This window comes from Nicotiana sylvestris, chromosome 5 (genome assembly GCF_000393655.2).
Source record: "Nicotiana sylvestris chromosome 5, ASM39365v2, whole genome shotgun sequence".
NCBI classification, from domain to species: domain Eukaryota; kingdom Viridiplantae; phylum Streptophyta; class Magnoliopsida; order Solanales; family Solanaceae; genus Nicotiana; species Nicotiana sylvestris.
In genome coordinates, this window is record NC_091061.1 from 159,146,683 (window position 1) to 159,172,189 (window position 25,507).

At 36.5% G+C, this 25,507-nt stretch overlaps 1 protein-coding gene across 1 annotated transcript; it reads right to left on the reverse strand.

The window, feature by feature from the left end:
• Positions 1-8,095: 8,095 nt before the first annotated feature.
• Positions 8,096-9,066, reverse strand: LOC104221494 (uncharacterized). The gene is made up of 2 exons (XM_009772567.2): positions 8,727-9,066; positions 8,096-8,204 (listed from the first exon to the last, which is right to left on the reverse strand). Exons 1-2 carry the CDS (start codon positions 9,040-9,042, stop codon positions 8,170-8,172), a joined length of 351 nt encoding a protein of 116 aa, XP_009770869.1. The 5' UTR covers positions 9,043-9,066; the 3' UTR covers positions 8,096-8,169.
• Positions 9,067-25,507: the final 16,441 nt, after the last annotated feature.

The window sequence follows — 25,507 nt, forward strand, 5'->3', positions numbered from 1 at the left end:
TCAATGATAGAATAAAATCGAACAACAAAAAAGAATATAAGTGAAATTATTCCTAAACTCCATAGCCTCTAGAAGATAAGTACAGACGTCTCTGTACCGATCTTTCAGACTATACTAAGCTTGTTCGTGACTCGTAAGACCTAAGTAACCTAGTGCCTTGATACCAACTATCACGACCCGAAATTCCCACCCTCGGAATCGTGATGGCGCCTAACACTTTTCTTGCTAGACAAGCTAACGTTCGAATAATCTTGAGCCATTTTTAAACAAATTAAATTAAACGGATGTTATTTACTAAAATAACTGTACGGAAAACCATAACAACTGAAATATCTAAATACATCCCTGAATATGGTGTCACAAGTCCACGAGCAACTAGAATAATAATGAAAAGGTTTTAAATGAAAATAAAGTTGTCTGAAAGAAAATAAACAGCTAAAATAAAGTAGAAGGAAACTTCAGAGTTGCGGACGTCGTGCAGCTATGCCTCAAATCTCCTCTAGGTAGCTGAATCCGAGTAAGTCTAAGGTACGCCGCTGGGACCAACTCCAGTATTTGCACAAGAAGTGCAGAGTGTAGTATGAATACAATTGATTCCATGTACTCTATAAGAACCAAGCCTAACCTCGATGAAGTAGTGACGAGGCTAAGGCAGGTCGTTTACATTAACTTGTACACAGTAATAATAATAACAGAAAAACAGGAATAGGTAAAGCAAGTAACTCATATCAACAAAGCTCAAATCAGCCGCCATCGGAGAATTCCGAATAATCAGTCATATAACTCATCTCAAATTTTGAGGCGAAATCAACAGTCACAATCAATTATTACTTTTGTCAATACGTTGTGGCGTGCAACTCGATCCCACAATATAATTTTTTTGCGGCGCGCAACCCGATCCCACAACATAAACTCTAAATAAATCTATTGCGGCGTGTAACCTGACCCCTCCATATAATCATCTGTCAATATCATAATTCACCCTTATTCCTCCTTTACAACTCATTTACTTTATATTTCCATTGTGGTGTGCAACCCGCTCTCCAAACAATATGAATTAACAATAATTATAATTTAAGCTACTTTAATGAAGACAACAATTAAAGTAAAACTGTAAGACAACAAGACATAAGACAATTCTGGTATACAAAGGAAACAAATAAGTACAAGTAACAAATAAGTGTGGAATCAGGAAAGGCATGGACAATTTAAAACAAGAAAATGCTAAAATATCAAGTAGCAATTATGACATGAAGGCTAAATAAGCATGAAGCAATAAAGGCATAATATTAAGCAAGAATATAGGGTCAACAAGTAAAATAACAATTAAATCCTGAAATAAAGTAATTAATAAAGTACGAGAAAGCATGGAAACAAGAAATTCGACGGTGTATAGGCACTCGTCACCTCGCCTATACGCCGTTACACATGTAATTCACATAAAAGGTAACTCAAGGGTTCTTATTCCCTCAAATCAAGGTTAAACTCAACACTTACCTTGCTTCGCCACTCAAGAAATCCCTCGACCACTGCCTTTCCTTTCGAACAAGCCTTCGAATCTTGTCACAAACAATTTAATATACTCAATACAAGTTGTAGGAATCAATTCCATATAAAAAGTGGGCCCACGTCTCAGAATCTGACAAAATTTATGAAATCCGAATATTCGTTTCGATACGAGTCCAACCATACAAAATTTATCAAATTCCGATATCAACTCAACCTCCAAATCCTCAATTTAAAGTCTAGAAGATTTCTACCATTTTCAACCCAAAACATCAATTAAATGATAAAAACAATAATAGATTTGTGTAATTTAACCAATTGAGTTAGGAATTCTTACCCTAAAATCTCCTGAAAATCGGCTCACACAGACCTCTAAATCGCAAAAATGGAGAAATTCCAGAACTTAAGTTCTGCTGCCCAGATATTTACCCTTCACAATCATGGAAAATGCTTTGCTATCGCGAAGCACAAACTCGGAGGCTGCCAGAATTCCTCTTCGCAAACGCAGAGTTCCTCACATGAACGCAATGCATGACCCCCTCAGGCTTACGCGATCGCAAAGCACAAAATACATGCCCCAGCTTCTGCCTCATTTCCTCTTCGCGAACGTGGCTTCTCCCACACGTTCGTGGTGCACAGATGTCCAAGCCTTATGCCATCGCGTCCCTTTTTCCGCGAACACGAAAGAAAAATTTGCTGCCCAAAATAACACTTCGCGATCATGGTCTTCCTCTCGCGATCGCAAATAAGAAAACCAGCACCAGCAAAAACCAGAATCTTCGACGGTTCAAAATGCACTGAACATGATCCGAATCATACCCGAGGCCCTCGGTACCTCAACCAAACATACCAACAAGTCCTAAAATATGATATAAACTTAGTCGAGGCCTCCAATCATATCAGAAAATGCTAAAATCATGAATCTCACCCAAATTCAAGCCTAATGAAAACTACAAAAATTAACTTCTACATTCGATGCTGAAACCTATCAAATCAAGTCTGATTGACTTCAAATTTTGCACACAAGTCATAAATGACATTACAGACATATTCTAATTTCCAGAATCGAATTCTGACCCCGATATCAATAAATTCAATTTACAATCAAACTTTGAAATTTTTAAACCTTTAAACTTCTAGTTTTCGGCAAATGGCGCTAAATTAAACTGGGGACTTCCGGATTCGATTTTGGGCATACGCCTACTTCCCAAAAATACAAACGCATCGAGACTGTTAAAATACTTATTCATATTCATTTACATAAAACGTTGACCGAAGTCAACTCAAATGAGTTTTTAAGGCAAATTTTACATTTTCTTTTGTTTTTCACATAAAATATTTTGGAAAAAAATATAGACTGTGCACGAAAGGCTTAATGGAGTTATTAGAGATCTCGAAACACAGAAATAAAAAGGTTAAAATTAAAGATGACCTATCGATTCATCACACCAGCGATTATAAGGAGAAAACTACAATGTGTTAAATATGACAATTTAGATTTATCTTTATATTTAATGTTCTATATATTTTATTCTTGATTCCCACCTTGGTTAATATCTTTCTACTTGTATGATTTATCTTTTCTTGATCTTTACGTAGTTTCTTTTACGCAGTTGTATAGTGGTTGATAGATCTATACTCTGGCCATCTTTTGTGTTTTTTAATTCATCACTATTTAAACAGTAAAACTGTCTAGAGAGTTTTGCTAAGTCCTATATGTGATAACCCGATAGGTCATCTTAAGTTTTAGAACCTGATTATGTACTTTGAAGCCTTAAATACCTCATCTTAGCCCTCCTCGATTTGCGTGCGCAGTCCGAGTATATTTTCGAAAAACTTTTATGTTAAAAACTAAGAAAAATAAGAAATTTTTGCCTTAAAATCCATTTGGGCATATGCCCTAAATCGAATTCGGAAGTCCCTAGCACGAGTTATCGCACTTTGTTGAAATTTGAAAGTTTAAAAGGCTTAATAACTTTGAAAGTGTGACCAATGTTTGACTTTATTGATATCGGGTCCATATTTTAGTTTCGGATCTCGGTATAGGTCTATTACTATATTTATAACTTATCTGTCAAATTTGGTGAGAAACGAAGTTGGTGACGTGATTCGGACGTCCGGTTGTGAAATTAGAAGTTCATGAGTTTTTTTGAAAATTTTCTTTGATTTGATGCTCAATTCATAGTTCTAAGTGTTATTTTAGCAATTTGATCACACGAGCAAGTTCGTATGATGTTTTTAGACTTGTGTACATATTTGGTTTAGAGCCCCGAAGACTCGGGTGAGTTTCAGATAGGCTACAGAGTGAAATTTGGACTTAGGAATGTGCTGGTGTGTTCCAGTTATGGTGCAGGCCTCAGACCTCGCAATTGTGAGGTCAGGCTTTGCATTTACAACCTCTGATAGGTTCACATTTGCAAGCAACTCCTTGCATTTGCGAAGAGTAGCTGGGGCACCTCAAGTTCGCATTTGCGAAATGGGACAAGGGGTACAGTGATCGCAATTGCGATCAAACGGTTGCATTTGCGGAAGATCAATGTTCGCATTTGCGAACAAATCATCGCAAATGCGATGACAACAGAAATGGGTGATCTTTGCAATTGCAACTGTTTCTTGGCATTTGAGTGGTTCACATTTGCGAAACCCAGGTCGCAAATGCGACATCTACAACTGAACAAATAGCTGAAAAACGGAATTTTTGTTCATTATTTAAATTTTCAAAACAAGAAAACCCTACAGGTGATTTTCCCAAGCACCCTTCTTCCCCAAATCATTGGTAAGTGATTCTAACCCATTTTCTTTCAATCTTTCATTACATTTCATAAAATTTTAACCTAAAATCTAGTGTTTTCATGGTGGAAATTGGGGGTTTGGTTAGAATTAGGAATTTTTGTAAAAATTGGGATTTAGACCTCAAATTTAGGTCGGATTTCAAAAAAAATTATATAACAGAGCTCGGGGGTGAATGGGTAATCGGGTTTTGATCCGAATTTCGGGCTTAGACCAAGCAGGCCTGGGAGTTGACTTTTTCAATAATGATCTAAATTGAATCCTTTGCAATCGTGGGTAGTTCCTAAGGCTTAATTTGAGTCATTTGACTGGTAATTTGTTAGATTCTATTAGTTCGGAGACTTGTTTGAAAGGCAAAGTTATGGTTGAGCTTTGAATCAATCCTTGGAGCGAGGTAAGTATCGTGGTTAACTTTGACTTGAGGAATTAGGACTTGTTTGTCTATTTGCTACATGTCTAGATGTTGGGTACGATGTATATGTGAGGTGACGAGTACTTATGCATTGTTGTCAAGTTAAAGCATGCGGGTGGGACTTGTTCCTTGTAATCATTGCTTACTTTGATCATGTTATCCATGCTTAAACTAGTTACTTATTAAATTGATCGTTCTTACCGTGTTTATGGGCTTTTGTAATAATTGAGTATTGATTCTAAAGTTGAGATTGGTATTGTGGAACCGTTGTTGGAGTAAGGCTTGTTCTTGTTGATCATATCTCCCTGTTATTACTTGTTCATTATTTTATGTTAAGGAACAGTGTTAAAGCACGAAGGGCGATGTCGTACCATATTGTGAGTGTTAATGCATGAAGGATGATGTCGTGCCATATTGTGAGTGTTAATGCATGAAGGGTGATGACGTGTCGTATATATTGATTTATACTGAAAGTGTCTTCATTGTGCTTCATTGTTTTTTTACTTGTTCAAGGCATATTGACTGTTCTGGTTTTTATTTCTGTTGTATTTCTTGTATAATGTATCCTTTTTAGCATGTTCCCCTCCCAATAGTAGATGTTTAGCTTTTATTTATTGTTATCTTGTACCTATATTGTTATCTGCACAGGTTTATTACGTGGGTGTCTTGTCATAGCCTCGTCATTACTTCTTCGAGGTTAGGCTCGACACTTACGGAGTACATGGGGTCGATTGTACTCATACTACACTCTGCACTTCTTGTGCAGACTTTGGTATTGGGACCAGTTGTTCGTGAGGTGTAGCGGCTCGGACTTGCTCATTGGAGACTCGAGGTAAATCTGCTGGCATCCGCAGACCTTGAAATCCTCTTTCATTTCCCCTATTTTACTGTTTCTTTTCGTACAGTTGTATTTCTTTCAGATTCTGTTTGTAGAAAATTCTAGAAGCTCGTGAGTTGTGACTCCAGATCCGAATTGTAGTATATGTTATGGGCATTTATGTTATTTCGCACTCAATTTTATTTCATTTTGACTTAATTGACTTTATTTATTGAAATTGAATAAAAATTGGCTTAACGGTTCTCTAACGTTGGCTTGCCTAGCAAGTGAAATATCAGGCGCCATCACGGTCCCGAGGGTAGGAATTCCGGGTCGTGACACTACAAATGTATGTATATTATTGCATTTTACTTTTATTAGTGACTTTTACATGACATTTAAAAAAATACCGAAAATTAACCGAACCATACTGATACCGAAGAGAAACCGACATGATTGGGACGGTTTCGAAAAGTTTAATTTTGATTATACATAATAGAATAACTAAAAAATTGATATGGTACAAATTTTATAAAACCGGCCGAACCGAACCATTGATACCTTAGGTGTAGCGTAGCGAAAAGTATAATATTATCCATTAAAATTTATTTTCCTTGTAACATTGGAATTCTTTTCTAGCAGTCTATAATATACGTAGTTGCTTCTGTTTTTATGCAATTTCTACTTTTTCTTATTAGAAATATATGCACTAATTAGATGACGACAGTAAATAAAAATGGATGGTTTTGAGTCCAACCTACCTAACATAATTTTACAAAGGTAGATATGGACAGAAAAGTAAGAAACAAAAGGTTTAGAGCCCGTTTGGATTAGCTGATTTGAAGTAGCTGATAAGCATTAGGTGTTAAAAAGTATTTTTAAGTGTTGAAATTGATTTAATAAATAAGCAGTTACGTGCTTGGATACAACTGCTGAAATTGATAATAAGTTGTTGCAGTATTTGAGAAAAAAGTGCTGATAAACTCTTCTTCTGTTAAAATTACTTAAATAACGTAAGAACTGTTTACACTTATAAGGGCATAATTTCTTCAAAATTTTAGATTCCAGATAGATTCAAATACAAAATATTCTATTTGTCATTTTATTTTAAATACAACTGTGCTTAAATAAGAAAACTTTTATGATAAATAAAATTTATTTTATGAAAAACATATAATCATAAGCTATAATAATTAATAAATTGACAAAAGTTTCTAAGTGAAAAATAAACCTAAATAAATTTTTGAAGAGAAACAAACACTATATTCATCACCACAACACTTAGAAAGCAATGCACCAAAAATTTGATATGTCCTCATTTATTACATACAGTTCAAAAATTAATACACAATCACATAGATACAAATATGCAAAGGAATAGAGAATTTGCTTATCTTAAATAGTCAATGAGAATTGCACACTTGAAGAGGTGGGGGAGGGGGGGAGGTTAAAACAATACTTGAGGCAGTGAGTATCGATGTAAGAGTTTTATTCTAAATAAAAAGAATATTTTAAGGATAAAATAGTAAAAATCTTGATCAAACTTAAAGTGTTTATAAGCTAAAAATTCATAAGCTGGGGGTGACCAGCTTTTGGCTTTTAGCTTATTTTTGACTTATAAGTACTTGGCTTATAAGCACTTTTAACTTTACCAAACGCGTAAATAAGCCAAAAATGTTTATAAGCTAATTTGACCAGCTTATAAGCTTAGCAAACACCCTCTTGGTCCAAAGCTCAAAGTTTTTTAATTTGGATATAACATATACTATATGTTAACAATGTAAAGAATTTTATATTTTCTCTAACAAGTTACTTTGTCTTATTTTCTAGGCAATGGTGGAGCCACGGTGTTAGTTGCGGGTTCGGCCGAACCCATTAGCTTTTGTTCAAATCCTGTATTTATATTAAGAAATTCAATGAATATGTACAAATTATTAATTTAGAACCCAGTAACTTAAAAGAATTATAATCCCGAACCTATAAATTTCAAATCCTAGCTCCGCCTCTGGGTATTTAATAAGTGCATGTACATATATTGTCAAATCTCGGGTTTAGTTTTTCAGCATTTTTTTACTGATTAATTTCCTAAGTTTATTTTAATCTTTCAATTTAACTGCATATTTTAGAATCATTTATAAGATTGAATGCTTCTTGGCACTTTTCACTTCTGTGGGCTGGTCATAATTTCCCTAAAATTCACTGAGAAAACTGTAATTGTTTGCCTTTTCTTCTTCTTTTTTAGTTTGTATTATTGTGAGCAATTATATGCATAGTTTACCTACTTGACAAAATGTAACGAACTTTGTCTTATTTCAAAACTTACAAACTGGAAAAGGAAAAGAAAATTAAATATAAGTAGTCTTTTAATATATATAGAAAATAATTTGAGCCCGGAAGAAAAACAAAAACTATATTTTTGTTATGGTCTTACAGATCGACAATTACTTAACTCATCTTCATTCCAGTTCATAATAAGCAAGTTAACTAATAAAGATATCATATAATTAAAGATGTTTATTTAATTTAACTTACGAATCCATAGATACAAACATGCATCACATTGACTCCATTAAACCAAGAACATTGAGTTCATTTATTTTACAGCTACATTATACTCCACATTCTTACCATATTCTTCCTCCTTCTAATTAAGCTTTTGATTATTCTCTCCTCCTTTTCCTGCATCAAAACAAGAGATATAAAACAGTCAACCAAATATTAATTTAATTCCATCAATTTACTATGGAAGTGTTATCAAGAAAAAGAAAAAATTCCAAATTTATGCGTCTACTGTATACTTGGGGGTCATTTGTATTCTTAGCGTTAGCAAATCCTCTTATAAGTTTCGTTAACTTTAACGAAGCTCCAGTACTGTGGATTGAGCAAATTTCACGTGTCAAAAATTTTTAGGTAAAAAAAATTCTAATTTACCTCTCTACTTTTGACTATAGTTTAAAATTGTGTATTCTACGCTATACTTCCGATTGGAGCTCGTTAGGGTCAAGAGCAAATAAGAGACGATTTGTTAACAGTAAAGGTATGAATGGTCCTAATTGAAGTATAAAGAAGAGTAAAATTATATGGCAGAGGAGGTGCGGCCCTTCTCTTGACCCTACGTGAACGTGGGATATTTTGTGCACAGGGCTAGGGCTGACTTTTTTATACGATAGGAGGGAAAAAAAAAGAGAAAGAAAACAATACCTATTTGCATCTCATTTACATGCAGAGCAATGTCACCATTTGGGAGCTTCTCACTTATTCTAATTTTCTCAAACTCAGCTTCTGAAATGGATGCTTTATTAGCATTTTCATTATTAGGAGAAGAAGGATTTGGCATTGGAGGAAAAAGGTGACTTATAGATGACTCAGGATTTTCTCTAAAATAAAGCTCACCAAACATTTCCGTAACATAAGATTTCTCAGATTCAGCTGCTTTTTTCTTGAAAAAACTTTGTTCTTGTCTAGTTATCTCTTCAAGAAATTCCTCAAGTGTTAATTCATGAAACTGATTTTTCATAATTGTTTGATTTATAATGCAGAAGTAAAGAGATATTAGAGGTGTAGTAGTGGAGAAAAAGGAGTTGATATTTAGTGTTATATATATAGGCTATATAGAGAGCAGATAAGGTTAAAATTAGTTGATGGAGTTCTCTTTTTTCTCATTCACTTTTCTTGTTGAGACGAAGAGTAATAAGTGATTGATGATATCATCCCTAATGAGTTTACATGAGAGAAGAAACTAGTAACGGATGGATTTAAATATGTTAAAATTTAATTAAAAGGTTCAAACTTCACACAAAAAGAAAAAGATAGTAAAATATGTTGTTTATTCTTTTTTTTTTCTTTGGTTTTTTTGGTTTTTTACCGGTGTCTATTTATGCCGGGGTGCAATTAAATCCGGATTTACGTCAAAAAAATTCATATTAAGGGATAAAGTGTTTTTTAACAAAGGAGACTTCATACTTAGAACTCCAATTCGAGATCTCTGATTAAGGATAAATGAGTATTTATCATTCTACCATAACCATCGTAGGTTATATGTTACTTATTCTTTGTTATTAGTATTTTTAGTGTCTTCTTGATTTCAACTTACAAACATGAACATATCGAGGATTTTGTTAAATTTTTATTAAAAGATGCGACTAAATCCAAAAAAAAAAAAAACTAGTACTGTATGTTGTTTACCCTTCGTTCTTTTTTTTTTCTTTTTTTCTTTTGTCGGGCTGTCATCTTGGTTTTAACTTACAAACATGAATATATCCATATATGCATGTTTTCTGTATACAATGAGGAATAAAATGTACAAACCATAAAGTTGTATCAGCTGGCAAGAGCTTAATTTTTTTTTAGGTAGAAAGAGGAAATATGCATCTAGCTCTATGTGGTGCAAGCATTAGCAGACTAATTTAGAACATAGTAGCTATTATTATCTGAATCACTAAGCTGGAAAAGTAATGTGCATTTGGTATATATATCTTTATTATTTTCATCTAAGAATTTCGACAAGGTACTTGTATTTTTGTTGAATTTGAACTTTATAAGGATAATGTAGCCTCCTCTTGTAAAGTTAATGAAAACTTGTAGCTAAATTCTTAATGGAGTTTAAAATTTATACATTATACAAGAACTTTTATACTACTAAATTTAATCTATTATATAATATATTAAAATACATTCATCTTTATATACTCAACGTATGTAAGTAAAATCAAATTCTTAAACTTCATTGAAAATTTGCTTTTTAATTAAATCAAGCCATTTAAGTGAGAATTGATGAAGGGTGTTACCATGGTAACTTTTTCAAGTTGAGAAAGAGTTACAGTAGTGACTTGAAATAATTAAACTTTGTTTTAACTATTATTGCTAAATGCCAAAAGCAAACCTTGCTAGTCAATTTTGTAACCGAAAACACAGTTGGAGTATTGGAATTAAGTGTAATAATCACGTAAAGACAAATGAGAGCTATTACTCTTTTTTTCCCATAGAAACTGCATACACAAAACTACAAAACCTACCCAAAGAGTTTAGCGGTGACACGCTTATCACGAGCGAAATTAGAGTATTATAAGCAAAAACTAGTAGTTTTGCTTAGACCGTGTGTTGTACTAGGAAATTTGTTAAATATGTATAAATATTTATTTGTAAACTTAATAATTAAAATAAGCTAAATAGATTGATAGACAATTCACAACTCATAAGCTTTAAATCATGTCTCGGCCTCTATTATTGAGCATCTTCGATGTAAGCAAGAGATACGCCACCAATAAAAAGTGTGGATTAAGGGGTGAGTATTCCTTTATCCTTAACCAAAGATTTTGGAATCAAGCCTTGAATATGAAGTTTGTTTTTGTTAAAAAATGTTTTAGCCCCTAATATGGGATTTTACGGCGAGAATCGAATTTAATCGGCCTCAACCCAGACGATGAACATTGAGTGGAAAACAAAAACGAGAGATAAACCCAGTTTCCATTATTTTTAGGTGCAAAGTATTACTTAGTAGAGAAAAATCTTCTCTAATGGAACTTAAAATTTTAAGAGGAGACAATGCATTCATATAATTTGTGTAATCATGAAACACGATTCGGCATTCTAGTGTAATTGTAATTCGTTATCAAAATATTTTATCAAGGTTGACTTCTATCTTAGATTTATTTTAGTTCTATATATGGAGATTGTTGAAAACATAAATAAATCAATAAAAAGTGAGATCTTTCCGGTAATACAAATTTTTATTTGAGAAAGTGACACACTTCAACATAGTATTAGAACAGCCAAAAATACTAAGTTGAAGTCTCAATATCACACATTATCAAAAAGATATTTCATGCGTGTGTACGTTAAAGGTGGGTTAAAGACGTAAATAAATTGATAAATAGTATGCTATCTCTAAAAGTTTAAACTTAAGTGAAATGGCAAGCTTAGGCGAGACAATCACATACTTTAACATAGATCAAAAAAAAATTATGAGATGCAATCACTCATATGTGGATTTTAAGTTTAGAAATTATATAGGAACCATAAGGCCTGCATCTTCTAGAATCTAATTAGGACCTTGATAAAGTTTCTATAGGAACCATTTTATATATTTGAAAGAAAATATTAAAATATTTATTGACCAATTTATTTGATAGTGAGAACGTCTACAACGTCCACTTTGTCTTCTAATCCAATTTGAACATTTCCCTGAATCTCTTGATAAGCTATCAATAGAGCTTTTCTAATGGAAATTTAGTAGAAAATAAAGGTCTACGTTACGTGTCGAATTCTATTTGACGTTTTCACTAACTCGTTAATTAGGAAGTGTTGATCAAATGTAACCTCAATTTAGGTATATGAGAATGAGGACAGGTTTAATTGAAACGATATGGAGAGACAGTAAGGATTTATATAATCAACTCCAACTGTTACTGTCAAATCTAATTGCCAATGACAAGATTGTGACTGGGATCAGCTTGGTGAAGCTCAACCTCAGCTCTAATGACTGACTCTGGAAGTGTCACGATCCAGATTTTCCACCCTCGGAAGTTGTGATGGCGCCTACTAGTGAAGGCTAGGCAAGTCAATCATTCCAAATATTTACCTTTTCCATTTTTAATCCTTTAACAATTGTGAATTAACATTATATAAACAACGGAAATAATAAGCGGAAGAATGAAATGTAACAATTTAATAATAATACCGATACAAATCCATAAACAAAAGCTACCCAGATCTGGTGTCACAATTTCACAGATTGTCTAAGAATACTACAAATAGGGGTCCGAAAGATAAATACAAAGTTGTTTATGAAATACATAGAAGAAACAGTATGGAAAGATAGAAGGAGACGCCAAGGCTTGCGGACGCTTGCAGGACTACCTCGGGTCGCCTGATGGACTGAAGGTAGCAACCTCACTGTGGTCCAAAACCTGCAGCACCGGGATCTGTACACAGTGCTGGTAAGTGTCTAGCCTAACCTCGGCGAAGTAGTGACGAGGCTAGGACAAGACTACCAAATAAACTTGTGCAGTTAAATCATATACAGCGGAAAAGTAAAGGCAGAAATTTACAGTTAAGGATAGGAGGGGAAAACATTCTGCTGGGAACAACAAGTAACAATAGAAAACCAACAGATAAATGTAAATAACACCATAATTCAATTATTAGCAAGAATCGAAAATCAAAAACAAGTGCACGGCATCACCCTTCGTGATTTTACTCTCATCCTCACCATAAGAATTAGTATAATTGGCACGGCATCACCCTTCGTGCTTTTACCTCACGTAATCATGGCACGGAATTATCCTTCGTGTATTATCACTCATATCATGGTACGGCATTGTACATCGTGCGGCACGGCACCATCCTTCGTGTTTTTACCTCACAATATTGGCACGGCAACACCCTTCGTGCATTAACACTCTCAAAATCATGCACGACATCACCCTTCGTGTTTTATACTCTTCTTCACCCAAGCAACAATCACAAAGCAATTTGGAAAGGGAATCAATAATATCACAATAAAATCCGACAATGGAACAATAGCATAACAACAATATCCCGGCAAGGAAAACAATATCATGAGTAATAACATCCCAGCAAGGGAGATAATATCAAAAACAATAATATCCCGGCAAGGAAAACCAATATCATAAACCTCTTCTCTTTTCCACAATTACTTCACAACTCAATTCTCAACTTGAGCCAACGCTCTACAATGTTCAATTACCAATAATACTTCCACAAGCCTTATTCAACAATAGAAATCATCATATAAAGCATGAACAATAAGAAACGGAGTCATATTTATCATAGTATAAGACTCACATGCATGTTTGACACCGATGTATAGATACTCGTCACTATGCCTATACGTCGTACTCAACAATTAACATATAGCAAATAAAACACAACTCATAATCACTCAAGCTAAGGTTAGACTAAATACTTACTTCGATGCCACGAACACAATTCAAGCCTCAACTACCGTTTTACCTCTTGTTTCCACCACCAATTCGTTTGTATCTAGCCACAATTTACTTCACGATATCAATAATTGCTAAATGAATCAATTCTAATGCATGAAAATAGGTTTTCTAAGATTTCCCCAAAAAGCCAAAAATCGAGCTCGAGCCCACATGGTCAAATCCCGAGGTTCGAACCAAAACCTGATTACACATTCACCCACGAACTCAAATATATAATTTGTTTTGAAATCGGACCTCAAATTGAGGTCCAAATCTCCAAAAATTAAAAATCCTAAGTTCTACCCAAAACACTCAATTTCCCCCATGAAAACCCTTGATTTTGAATTGAAATCATGTGAAAATATGTTATAGATTAAAGAAAATGAGTTAGAAACAACTTACAATTGATTTGGAGAAAAATTATTCTTTAGAAAATAGCCCAAGAGAGCTTAGGGTTTGAGAGAGTTTGAAAGATGAAGTAAAATGTGTCTAAGTCCTAATTCACTGGTAGCAGATGTCGCAATTGCGACCAGGGTTCGCAATTGCGAACCCCTTCAGAACCTGCTGCCTTCGCATTTGTGAGAGAACCGTCGCATTTGCGATATCGCATTTCCAACCAAGGCCTGCCCAGGAAATGCAAACCTGGGTCGCATTTCCCATGCCTGAGAACTTCGCAATTGCGAAGCCTGATTTCGCAATTGCGAGATCAGAGGCTGTTGATACCCAGTTTTTCCCTATATATTTTCCAATGTGCAAAATACATTCAAAATGTCATATATATTCATATGTGAGCATAACAAGTGTTTTATTATTTTTCCATAATTTTTAAAGGTTTTTAAAATCAATTTATTTTCCTCTTTTATCCATAAAAACCTAATAATTATTTCCAAAATCATTATTTTAGTAACTCATTTGTTGGACTTTTATATTTATGTTAAAATATAGTTAATGTAATTTTTTCATAATTTTACAAATTTATTTAGTATTTTTAAGCTAAATTGTACGTAATTGCAATATTAGCCTCTTTTAAGATTTAATCGCGTTTATATTCATAAAATCAAGTCCTATATTTTTAAATTATTAATTATATGTTATAAATTATTTAGTGCTTTTAATTTATTTTCAGAAATTAATTTACTATTTTTTATAAAATAAATAGGGAAAATGGCTATTTAAAATCTAGCCAGATTGGCTTTCAATTTCAGCCTAAAATTGAGCACAAATTAGACCCAATTTCCCAGCCCAATTGCAACTCAAACCCGAACCCTAACCCATTTAAACTACCCAGCCCGGATTCCCCACCTAACCCATTTAATCTTAGTCGTTGATCATTTAGATCAACGGCCACTATCCGTCCTTCCATAATTAAACCCAAACGACCCCTTACCCTACCTCACTCTTCACCAAACGCCGCCCTTGAATCCCCTTACCCTCTCAATTCTCTCTGAAACCCTCATGAACCCTAGCCGCCGCCATCTAATCTCACCCTAAACCCTGCCTAATCCATGGTCTCTCATGGTCATTCGAGATATGTATCAGCCTCTTATGGCTCCTGGGTGTTTGTTGTTGTGGTTTCATGGCCAGGCCTCGACCAGATTAGGTCCAGTCCTTTCTCGACTTCTGTTCATGCCTTTTCTCTGGCCAGCCATGACCTTTCTCCGGCCAATCATGGCTTTTCAAGGCAGATGCTTGACTTTCCTGGTTAGATCGGAAACTTTCAAGGCCTTTCTCACCTTTTCAGGGTTTTCCGAAACCCTAATCTTTAAGATATTTTGATTTTTCTTTCAGATCTACTTTAGATCTGTACTTGCTATGAATATTTTAAGTGTTTTCTCGAAAGTTCTTCAACTTTTCTTTCAAAACGACCTTTCATTTTCTCCGATTAGGGTTTCTCTTAACCTCTCTTTTAAAAAAATCTCTTCTCTGATTCTTGATGTTGTTTTATGGTTTTACTATGTTCAAACTGCTTGTTATGCTTTCCTTCTACTTGAGTCAGCATGTTAAAACCCTAGTTCCTTTTTGTCTCATCCGAGTTCTGAAACTGCATGTTTAAATGAGTACTTGTTCGATTAAGTTCTTTGTTCTTGCTTGACTTATTTGATTCTGGGTTTTACCATCTTTTAAACTCGATTATTGTGGAAAACCCTAGGTCTTTGGTTTGAGACCGCTTGTTAGAATGTATACTTGACTCGATTAAAGGTTCCTTGTTTCAGACTCTCTTTTCTTTTATGTGACTTATCTGATTCTGAGTTTACCATCTTTTAACTCGACTATTGGTGAAACCCTAATTTCGTAAAAGATTTTGCTGACTTGATACTGTGAGACCTTTACTTGTTTCTGATTCTCTTTACATGTTGCTATGTTTTCTTCACTATTGATTCTATATGACTACTTGACATACTTGACTATTGTGTTTCGAATATTTTCCTTACTACTGAATCCTAGCTTGTTTCTGTCACTACTGTATGATTGTGTTATCTCTTTTGCCAATATGTTTGGCCTCGCAGTCTGATGCGTCTGTACACTCTATTTATATACTAAAGTGTAGAATCATGTTTCTTCCTTGATTGATTTTGATCTTGTGACTGATTGGAAAAGCGTTTCTTTTATGAGCCCAAAATTCACTCATATGTTTAAAGTTAATTGATCCCTTTCCTTTACTATGATATTTTACCTTACTGAATCTTTTCCAAAATAAGCATGTCTTTGTACTACTTGATTGTTTACTTAATGCTTTTACTACCCCTTTTATGGCAATAATCAATCTGTTTCCAAACTAATTTTCCTTCCTTAATTAGACCTGTTGCTACCCGTTAAACAGGAATTCCTTAATTAAAGGGAATCACTTGGGTTAATTGATTCTGACTTGTGATTGTTTCCATGTTTGTGTTAAGACCTTACTTATTACCTTATTCTTCACCTGTTTTCAAAACTATAAATACTCACCCTCTTTTCTTTTAGAGAAACGAACCATCTGAGTTCAGAACACACACTTCACTCAAAACTCTTTATTTTCTCTACTATTACTTGTGCTACTGCTTTGTCTAGCCGGCTGAAAGCCAAGGCTACGCTATGGAAATTTGCTTACTTTTCCTTTCTGCACTTTGTTTTTACTGGTATGTCCTAGTTAATCTTCAAGCATCAACAACAACATGTTTCTTTAGTTGTTTCAGTTTCCTTCACTCTTGCCTGCTTCTGCTTATGTTTATGCAATCAAGTTACATTACCAAGCATGCTGCAATCTGCTGCTTCCCTTTCTAAATAAATGTTTTCCCTTATGTATGTACTCTGTCAGTCACTTGATATGTGATTTGTAGACTCATGAATCCCAAACCCCCATATCCCCCTATGTGTTTGTGTTCTCTAGCTTGGTTTGTGGGCATGTCAGCATCATCTATTGCTGTGCATGTCCAAACCTGACCCTTCTTGGGGTCATATGTTTCATGTTATGTATTCCTAAAACCCCTTACCCCTTTATGCAATTACTGATTCTGTGTAGTTCAAGTTTAATACTACTATTTTCAAATCACCCTTCCCTTACTATTCTTACTCAGTTTTAAATAAATCTTTGTTTCTGCACTTCCACTATACTCTTAGAACCTAGGTTCTGCCCCTCTTGTGAGAGCCTTGCCTTGGGACCCTTGAGCTCCCTTTGAACTTGGACACATAAGGACTGGCCCTTCCACACTGCACTCATCTCTATTTGGTTATGCAAACATGGGTGTAAGCACTGCCCGGGGTCCCTTGAGACCCTTAGGGAATTTTGACACACCCAGGTCTAAGAAAGGCTTTGAAACAAGTGGCATTTGAGATGGTTTATTCCATAACTCAGAGAGAAAGTCAGAATCAGGCTTCCTATGGTTGTAACTTCTTATTTTACACTTTTTTGATGTAATTCAGTATTTGGTCTGTAATAATTTGTAACAAATATTGGGGTTGGCTAGTGAAAGGGATGGGGTAATTATGCATGTTTTAGCTATTAGAAGAGTAGAGAACATGCATATAGGATCTGTTTTTTAATAAATCCTGCATGTTTGATTCCACACTTAGATAACATGCCTATAGGATCTGTTTTAATAAATCTGCATGTTTTAATTCCATACTTAGACACCATGCCTATAGGATCTAAACGGCTATAATCAGACATCATGTCTGTAAGGTTAAAATCAGCTTTGAAATTATATGTCATATTTATAAGATTAAAATCAGTGTTTTTATAGAAATCATGCCTATAGGAATTTCGCTGTAAATCCTGCCTGCTTCATTTCACGTTCAATTAGATACCATGCCTATAAGACCAAAATCAGTCTTTGATACTTAGATACCATGTCTGTAGAAGCTAAAACCAGTTTAATTAAAATCAGTTTGATTCATACTGTTCTTAATCAGTTTTAAACAACCTACTCTTTTTATTAATACGGTTTAGATAGCATGCCTATAGGATCCAAATCGCTCGTTTAAAACTGTCACTACTTTGCTCCATTCTGAATTAGTAATAGATATCATGCTTATAGGATGTCACCATTACACACTTAGGCAAGCTTAGGTAATAACAACAAAACTGAATCTGCCTTTGTTTAATTAGCAACTGCTACAACCAGCAGGCAGGCCTGATTTGAACTTCTTATCTGAGTTATGTAATAAATTGGTCTGCTTCAACAATTAAAACTTCCCTGCCTTAGTACTTTAAATTCTGACCCTAAATGTGTTTAAGCTATGCTATTTATATGCTTTACTTGAGGAGGTATATATGAGCCTCTTAGTTGTTAATATGTTTCCCCTAATATGCAGTCTTATGTGTTTTGAATGTCGCCTTAGTTTTTTACCTTTAAAAACTCCAGAGTCAGCTTAAAATCCTCCCTCTTATAGGAATAGTAGTCCTAAATTCCTTCGGGACTTATAAGAATGGGACGAGTAATAGCATACAATAGAGGTCGAGACCAATCCACGCTTTAATACCTTAATGGGGTGGGAAGGGTAGATATGGATATGATGACCGGTGCGCTAATACCACGTGTAACCTCTCTTCTGAGGAGTTTCATACCGAGCATCGCATTGATGTGATCCATATTATAAATAAACCTAGGACCTCCCCCCCTCCCTCCTTTTTATATTCTCAAGTATTTATAGAACTGTGATTTTTTTTCAAAATTTGCCTTTTAATAATTGTTCTTTCAAACTCTTATGTATTTAAACCTAAATCCCCTATTGTTTGAGCATATACTTGTCTATATGCTAATTGTACAAAATTCACAAAACTATCTGGCAGGGAACCACACTAGTGGATCCTGAGGGGTGCCTAACATCTTCTCATTAGGATAATTTCAAGACCTTAACCTATCTCCGGTTATAAAACGAAATGAACCCTATAGGTTTCCTAATGCACCTTAAATCATTAGGTGGCAACTCTTCAAATGCCAAGTCCAGTTCCCAAAAGGAATGAGTTGTCCTATACCCAAAATGTCATAAACCCAATTTTTCGGTGTGAAGAGGGAAAAAGGAGGCGCGACAGCATGGCGACTCTGCTGGGGATATTAGGCTTTTACCACTTCAGATTGTTCTTGTGAATTTGTACCCTCCCTTATGTGTAATTACTTGTTTAAATTTCTTTAAGCATTTAATTTCTTTTCAAGATGCAAAACTAACGTATCTTCTTTGTTTCCTTCCTTTATTGCTGCTATAAATTATGAAACTGTTGTATTTATCGCTTTCTTAACGTGCAAATACGTGCCAACATGTTTAATTATTGCATAATCATGCCCAACATCATACTCCACTCGTGCCAAATAAATACCATAGCAACACTTATAATGAGTGGTTGCACTCTTCCTATATCATTAACCCCCTCCCCCTAAATTTGGAAAGGCATATTTATAGTAAAAATAGTCGATCAGCGGTGCAGTTGACGGTTCCGTTCCTTCCCCCTTGAGTTGTATGCTCAAGGGTACCAGTTTAAAACCCCATAGAAACCTTACTCTGTTTAAAATTGTGCATGCATCATGGTCAAACCTAGTCGGGTCAGTTATGTCGTCCACATAATGATCCTTTAAGATAGTCTTGTCCAAAAGTCCATTGGGTTTTCCTAAACCCAAACGGATATCATCACGTTCTGTGCATTTATTTGGAGAACTAAATGCTTCATACTAATTGTTGATGTTAAATAGTTGAGTCCGGTGGGGGTAAGGGTCTAACCCTTTTGTTTTATAGAAAATGAGGCACGAGGTCTCCAGTTTCGGTATGATTAGCACGCCCCCACTCCTGCTAGACTGGTGGAGGAGTCTTCCATCAAATGATCAAATCAATGAGTGGAAAGATAGGTCCGCCAAAACTAGCAAAAAGTTGGAATATCTAGAATACAGTCTGCTGGAATTGGAAGAAAAAGTGAGGAAGAGAGTCACCGACTGCCAGAACGCTGAGGGAAACGAAGGAGAACACATGGCAAAGGCATTTTTACTAGTGAACCTATGAGAACTGGAGGATTTGATCAACGAGAGCATTCAAACTGAGGAAGGTCCTTCTAGGACCAAATAGATAGGAATTTACTTTCTCGCTATATGAATGTAATAAGCTCAATGGCCATTAGTGACTTTTATTTTCTTGCTTATTTAGTGTCGTTTTGGGATTCGTCCATTTTTATCAATAAAATGAGGCATTTAGCATTCTAAGTTCTCCAAGTCTATTTGTCGTTAGGCCTACCTCGGGCACAAAGAGGTTCCCAAATTAAGACGCACTTTACATTCCCGCACTATGTGTTTAAATATTGCAATACTTTTTATAATCCTCACTAACTTGGTTACCTTTTTGTTTTATTCTTTGTTTTTTTTTTATTATTCCCCTCCCCAAAGGTTAGTTCGTGCACTCTGGCAAAATCATCCTATTCCACGAGATCCAGGGGCCCTCCACCCACTCCTCCTCTTAGTCCTGTCAAAAGCAAGAATAAAGTCAAAATGGAAGATTTGAACAACGTCAGAAAGGAGAATTCAGCCGGACGGGTAGAGGCCACCAATGGCCATTGTACTCAGGTTCCTAAGGAGAATGTATCCCAACTTAAACAGAAATTGCTGAAATTCCAAGAAGAGCTCCATCAGGTCCGGAATCTGGAAAGCCTGTCATTTTCCCTCAACACCCCAGATATCACCTTTCCCAATGCTTAAAACCCTACACCGCCTCTAAACATCCCAAAGCAACAGAATCATCCCACTCCTCACCATCACGATATTCCACCAAAGACCCAATGCAACACCTGCCATACCCCAAACAATACTCTACTACTTATCCCCGAGCCTCATTCATGCTGCTAGGCCGTAGCATCAACACTGCATCAGGTAGTAAAATTTGAATGGAATCACCAAGAGGTGATCATTCACGGTGATAGTAGCAACCCTATGTACAGTCGTCAGACCATTTCGTCAATCAAAGGAAGAAGGAAGTTGGGTGGAGAGACTTACCATCACATTGAACGGGTAAATGTTGTTGATAAGGACAAATAGTGGGATAACAAAATCGAGAGTATACTGAATTGGAGTGGATACGAACCTAGCAAGGGGATTGGCAAGAACCTCCAAGGAATCGCTAAGCCCATAAAACTCAAGAAGTATGGCACTACTTTCGGTCTAGGATATGACTACACCTGGGAAGAATTCAACAACTGGTCGCCACCATGGCACGGTCCTTACTATCCACTGGAGCAGCCAATACCGTGTTTGGAGCAGACCTTCTAACAGGCTGACATCGTTTATAGGTCAGACGAAGAAGAAGCACTGGCAGTGGTGAAGAACTTGTTCCTAGAAGATAATGACATGGGCTGTTGCACTGTTCTCGAGGAGGAGGGGGAGGAAGGCCCTTCCATACAGACTGTGAGCAGAGGGGCACGCCTCAATAATTGGACCATCAGGACAACCAGAGCCCGACGAATCTCAGGGTAGCAAGGCTAAAACAAGCATCATTCACTGTTTTATTTACTAAATGATTTTTTTTCCGCATTTTCAATTCCCGCAATAAGATCTCCGATGTTCAAAATAGTTATGCAATTTATCAATTCATTTTGACTTTCCTTATGAATCAACACTCATTATTATTTTTCTCTCACTACTTTACTTATACAGTATTACTATTACTTATCTTGATGAACCAATGACTGTGACATGCAATGAGACAACGCAACAAAGGGACATTGATTCAGAGGAAGATGACATACCAGATGAGATTGTCAAAGAAGTTAAAAACTTTGAGAACAGACCTTAGTCCAACCTGGACGAGACAGAAATTGTTAACTTGGGAGATGTAGAAAACACCAAGGAAATACGAATCAGCGTTCACTTATCGCCATCCGAAAAGAAGGAATACACAGAATTTCTGAAGGAATATGAGGACGTATTCGCCTGGTTGTATGATGACATGACTGGTCTGAGTACGTCTATTGTGGCGCATAAACTGCCAACCGATCCGACATGTCCTCCAGTAAAGCAAAAGCTCAGAAAATTCAAACCTGATATGAGTTTGAAAATCAAGGAAGAAGTCATTAAGCAAGTCAAAGCTAAGGTTCTCAGGGTATTAGAATACCTGACATGGTTAGAAAACATCGTGCCAGTGCCAAAGAAGAAGGTCAGAGTCTGTGCCAACTACTGGGATCTCAACCGGGCCAGTCCAAAAGACGACTTCCCTTTGTCAAACATACACATCCTGATTGACAATTGCGCCAAGCATGAGCTTCAATCATTTGTAGATTGCTTCGCTGGTTATCATCAGTTCTGGATGGATGAATAAGATGCTGAGAAAATGGCTTTCATTATGTCGTGAGGAATGTACTATTACAAGATGATGTCGTTCGGTCTGAAGAATGCAGGGGCCACCTACATGAGGGCCATGACTACCATTTTTCATGATATGATACACAAGGAAATTGAGGTATATGTAGATGATGGCATCATCAAGTCCAAGAAGGCCACTGATCACATGGAAGATTTAAGGAAGTTCTTCAATAGATTGCGAAGGTACAACCTGAAATTGAATCTCGCGAAGTGCGCATTTGGGGTTCCTGCTGGAAAATTGCTTGGGTTTATTGTGAGTCGCCGAGGAATAGAACTGGATCCATCAAAAGTCAAAGCTATTCAAGAATTTCCACTGCCAAAGAACAAGAAGGACGTGATGAGTTTCTTGGGAAGACTTAACTACATCAGTCGGTTCATAGCATAGTCTATAGTTATCTGTGAGCCAATCTTTAAGATGTTGAAGAAGGACGCCACCACCAAATAGATCGATGACTGTCAAAAGGCCTTCGACAGAATCAAGGAGTACCTGTCACCACCACCAGTCTTGGTCCCTCCCGAGCTGGGTAGACCCTTATTACTCTACCTTGCAGTATTTGATGGAGCTTTGGGTTGCGCTCTGGGGCAGCATGATGAAATGGGGAGGAAAGTGCAGGCCATCTATTATCTCAGAATCCTATGACGGTTGGAGAATGTTTTTAGATGGAGCAACAAATTTCAAAGGAGTTGGAATATGAGCAGTCCTGGTATCGGAAACCGGTCAGCATTATCCGGTGTAAACCAAACTCAGGTTCCCGTGCACCAACAACATGGCCAAGTATGAAGCCTGTATCCTAGGGCTCAAAATGGCCATTGACATGAATGTTCAAGATTCGTGGGTGATTGGAGATTCAGATCTATTTATACATCAAGTATGAGAAGAATGGGCAACCAATAACTCCAAGATACTCATGTATCTGCATCATGTACAGGAATTGAGAAAGAGGTTCACAAGACAGAATTCCAACATGTTCCCAGAGTCCAGAATGAGTTCGCCGATGCATTGGCTACCCTGTCGTCTATGATACAGCATCCAGACAAAAAATTCATCGATCCCATTCCAGTAAAGATCCATGATTAACCAGCTTATTGTGCCCATGTCTAAGAAGAAGCAGATGGAAAGCCTTGGTTTCATGATATCAAGGAATATTTGGCAAAATGAGAGTACCCAGAACATGCAAATCCTACTCAGAAATGCACACTTCAGAGATTGGCCAAATATTTCTTTCACAGCGGAGGAATCCTGTATAGAAGGACTCCTGATTTGGGACTATTAAGGTGTGTCAACGCAAAGGAAGAATCCAGGCTACTAGAGGAAATTCATGCCGGGACCTGCGGTCCACATATGAATGGTTTTGTCTTAGCAAAGAAAATACTCCAGGCTGGTTACTTTTGGATGACTATGGAAACAGACTACATCCAATATGTCCGTAAATGCCATCGCTGTCAGATACATGCGGACATGATAAAGGTACCTCCAAATGAGCTTAATGAAACAAGCTCACCATGGTCATTCTCCGCCTGGGGAATGGACGTTATTAGACCAATCGAGCTTGCCGCTTCCAATGGACACAGGTTTATCCTAGTAGCAATCTATTATTTCACCAAATGGGTCGAAGCAGCATCTTACAGAGCAGTAACTGAGAAAGTCATGGCAGACTTTGTCCGCGACCGCATTGTTTGTCGATTCGGGATTCCAGAGTCAATCATTACTAATAATGGCTCCAACCTCAACAACAACTTGATGAAATCTATGTGTGAAACTTTCAAGATCAAACACAAGAATTCCACAGCCTACATGCCTCAAATGAATGGAGCTGTAGAAGCCGCCAATAAGAATATCAAGAAGACAATGAGGAAAATGATAGAGAAACATAAATAGTGGCATGAGAAATTATCATTTGCTCTATTAGGGTATCGCACCACAGTCCGCACATCAATCGGGGCGACCCCCTATATGCTGGTTTATAGTACAAAGGTTGTCATTCCCGCTGAGGTAGAAATTCCTTCCCTAAGGATCATACAAGAAGTTGAGCTTGACGACGCGGAATGGGTGAAAAGTCGTTATGAGAAACTAGCCCTTATCGACGGAAAGAGAATGAATGCAGTCTTCCATGGTCAACTCTATCAGAGGAGAATGTCCAAAGCCTTCAACAAAAGAGTCAAGCCGAGACAGTTCACATCGGGGCAGCTGGTGTTAAAGAAATTTTTTCTGCATCAAGACGAAGCCAAAGGGAAGTTCTCTCCCAACTGGCAGGGTCAATACATGGTTCACCGGGTTCTGACAGGAAGAGCCCTCATACTTGCAGAAATAGACGGAGAAGTCTGGACAAAGCCGATCAATTCAGATGCAGTCAAGCGCTACTATGTGTAATCTTTATGCTTCCTTTATATGATGTAAATTGAACTATGCCTGACCTGATTCTCGTTTAAGAGGGGATACGTAGGCAGCCCTATAGCTTAGGTCACAATTCAATAAAAATTTCACCTCCCCCCCCCCCCGCAATTGGAAAGTAGGGCAGAATTTTGAGGAGGAACCTCAAAATTTTGAAGTGATTTCAGCCAATCGCCACACGAGCAACAGTCAGAAGCGTCAACCCATCAAACTAGGGCAGAATTTTGAGGAGGACCCTCAAAATTCCGTAGCAAGAGAGGTTGCAACATCCCGAACCACGTCATAGTTGTTGGTTCATCTAAAAGTTGTTGCATATTACTAAAATTGCTTTGTTTAGCAACGCTACCCTAATGATACATACAATATCATCATATCAAAGTCGAGCAGGTCAAGCAAAGCCAGCGGGGGTACGAACTAACCCCCCCCCCCCTTTACAAAACTCACAATTTTTCTTTGGATGCAGGCACTTGGACTACGAAATCATCAAACATACTATACACCCATGGGATAAACATTATTCAGGAATACAACTCTTAGAACCGTTGCACTTACTAGCATTTGATATCCGCACACACCAGTGATATTCCGTATGTCACAATGTCCCTAACAATCACAATGTCGCAATCTGCTATCAGCTAAGAAAGCTTTACTACCATTTGCTATTTTATTTCTTGCATAAGGCTACCACTCTGCCTTCCGAGACTAAACGTTGTCTCCATCTGCATTTTTGCATTGCATAAGGCTACTATTATGCCTTCCGATACTAAACGATGTCTCCTTCTGCATTTTTGCATTGCATAAGACTACCATTCTGCCTTCCGAGGTTAAGCTCTA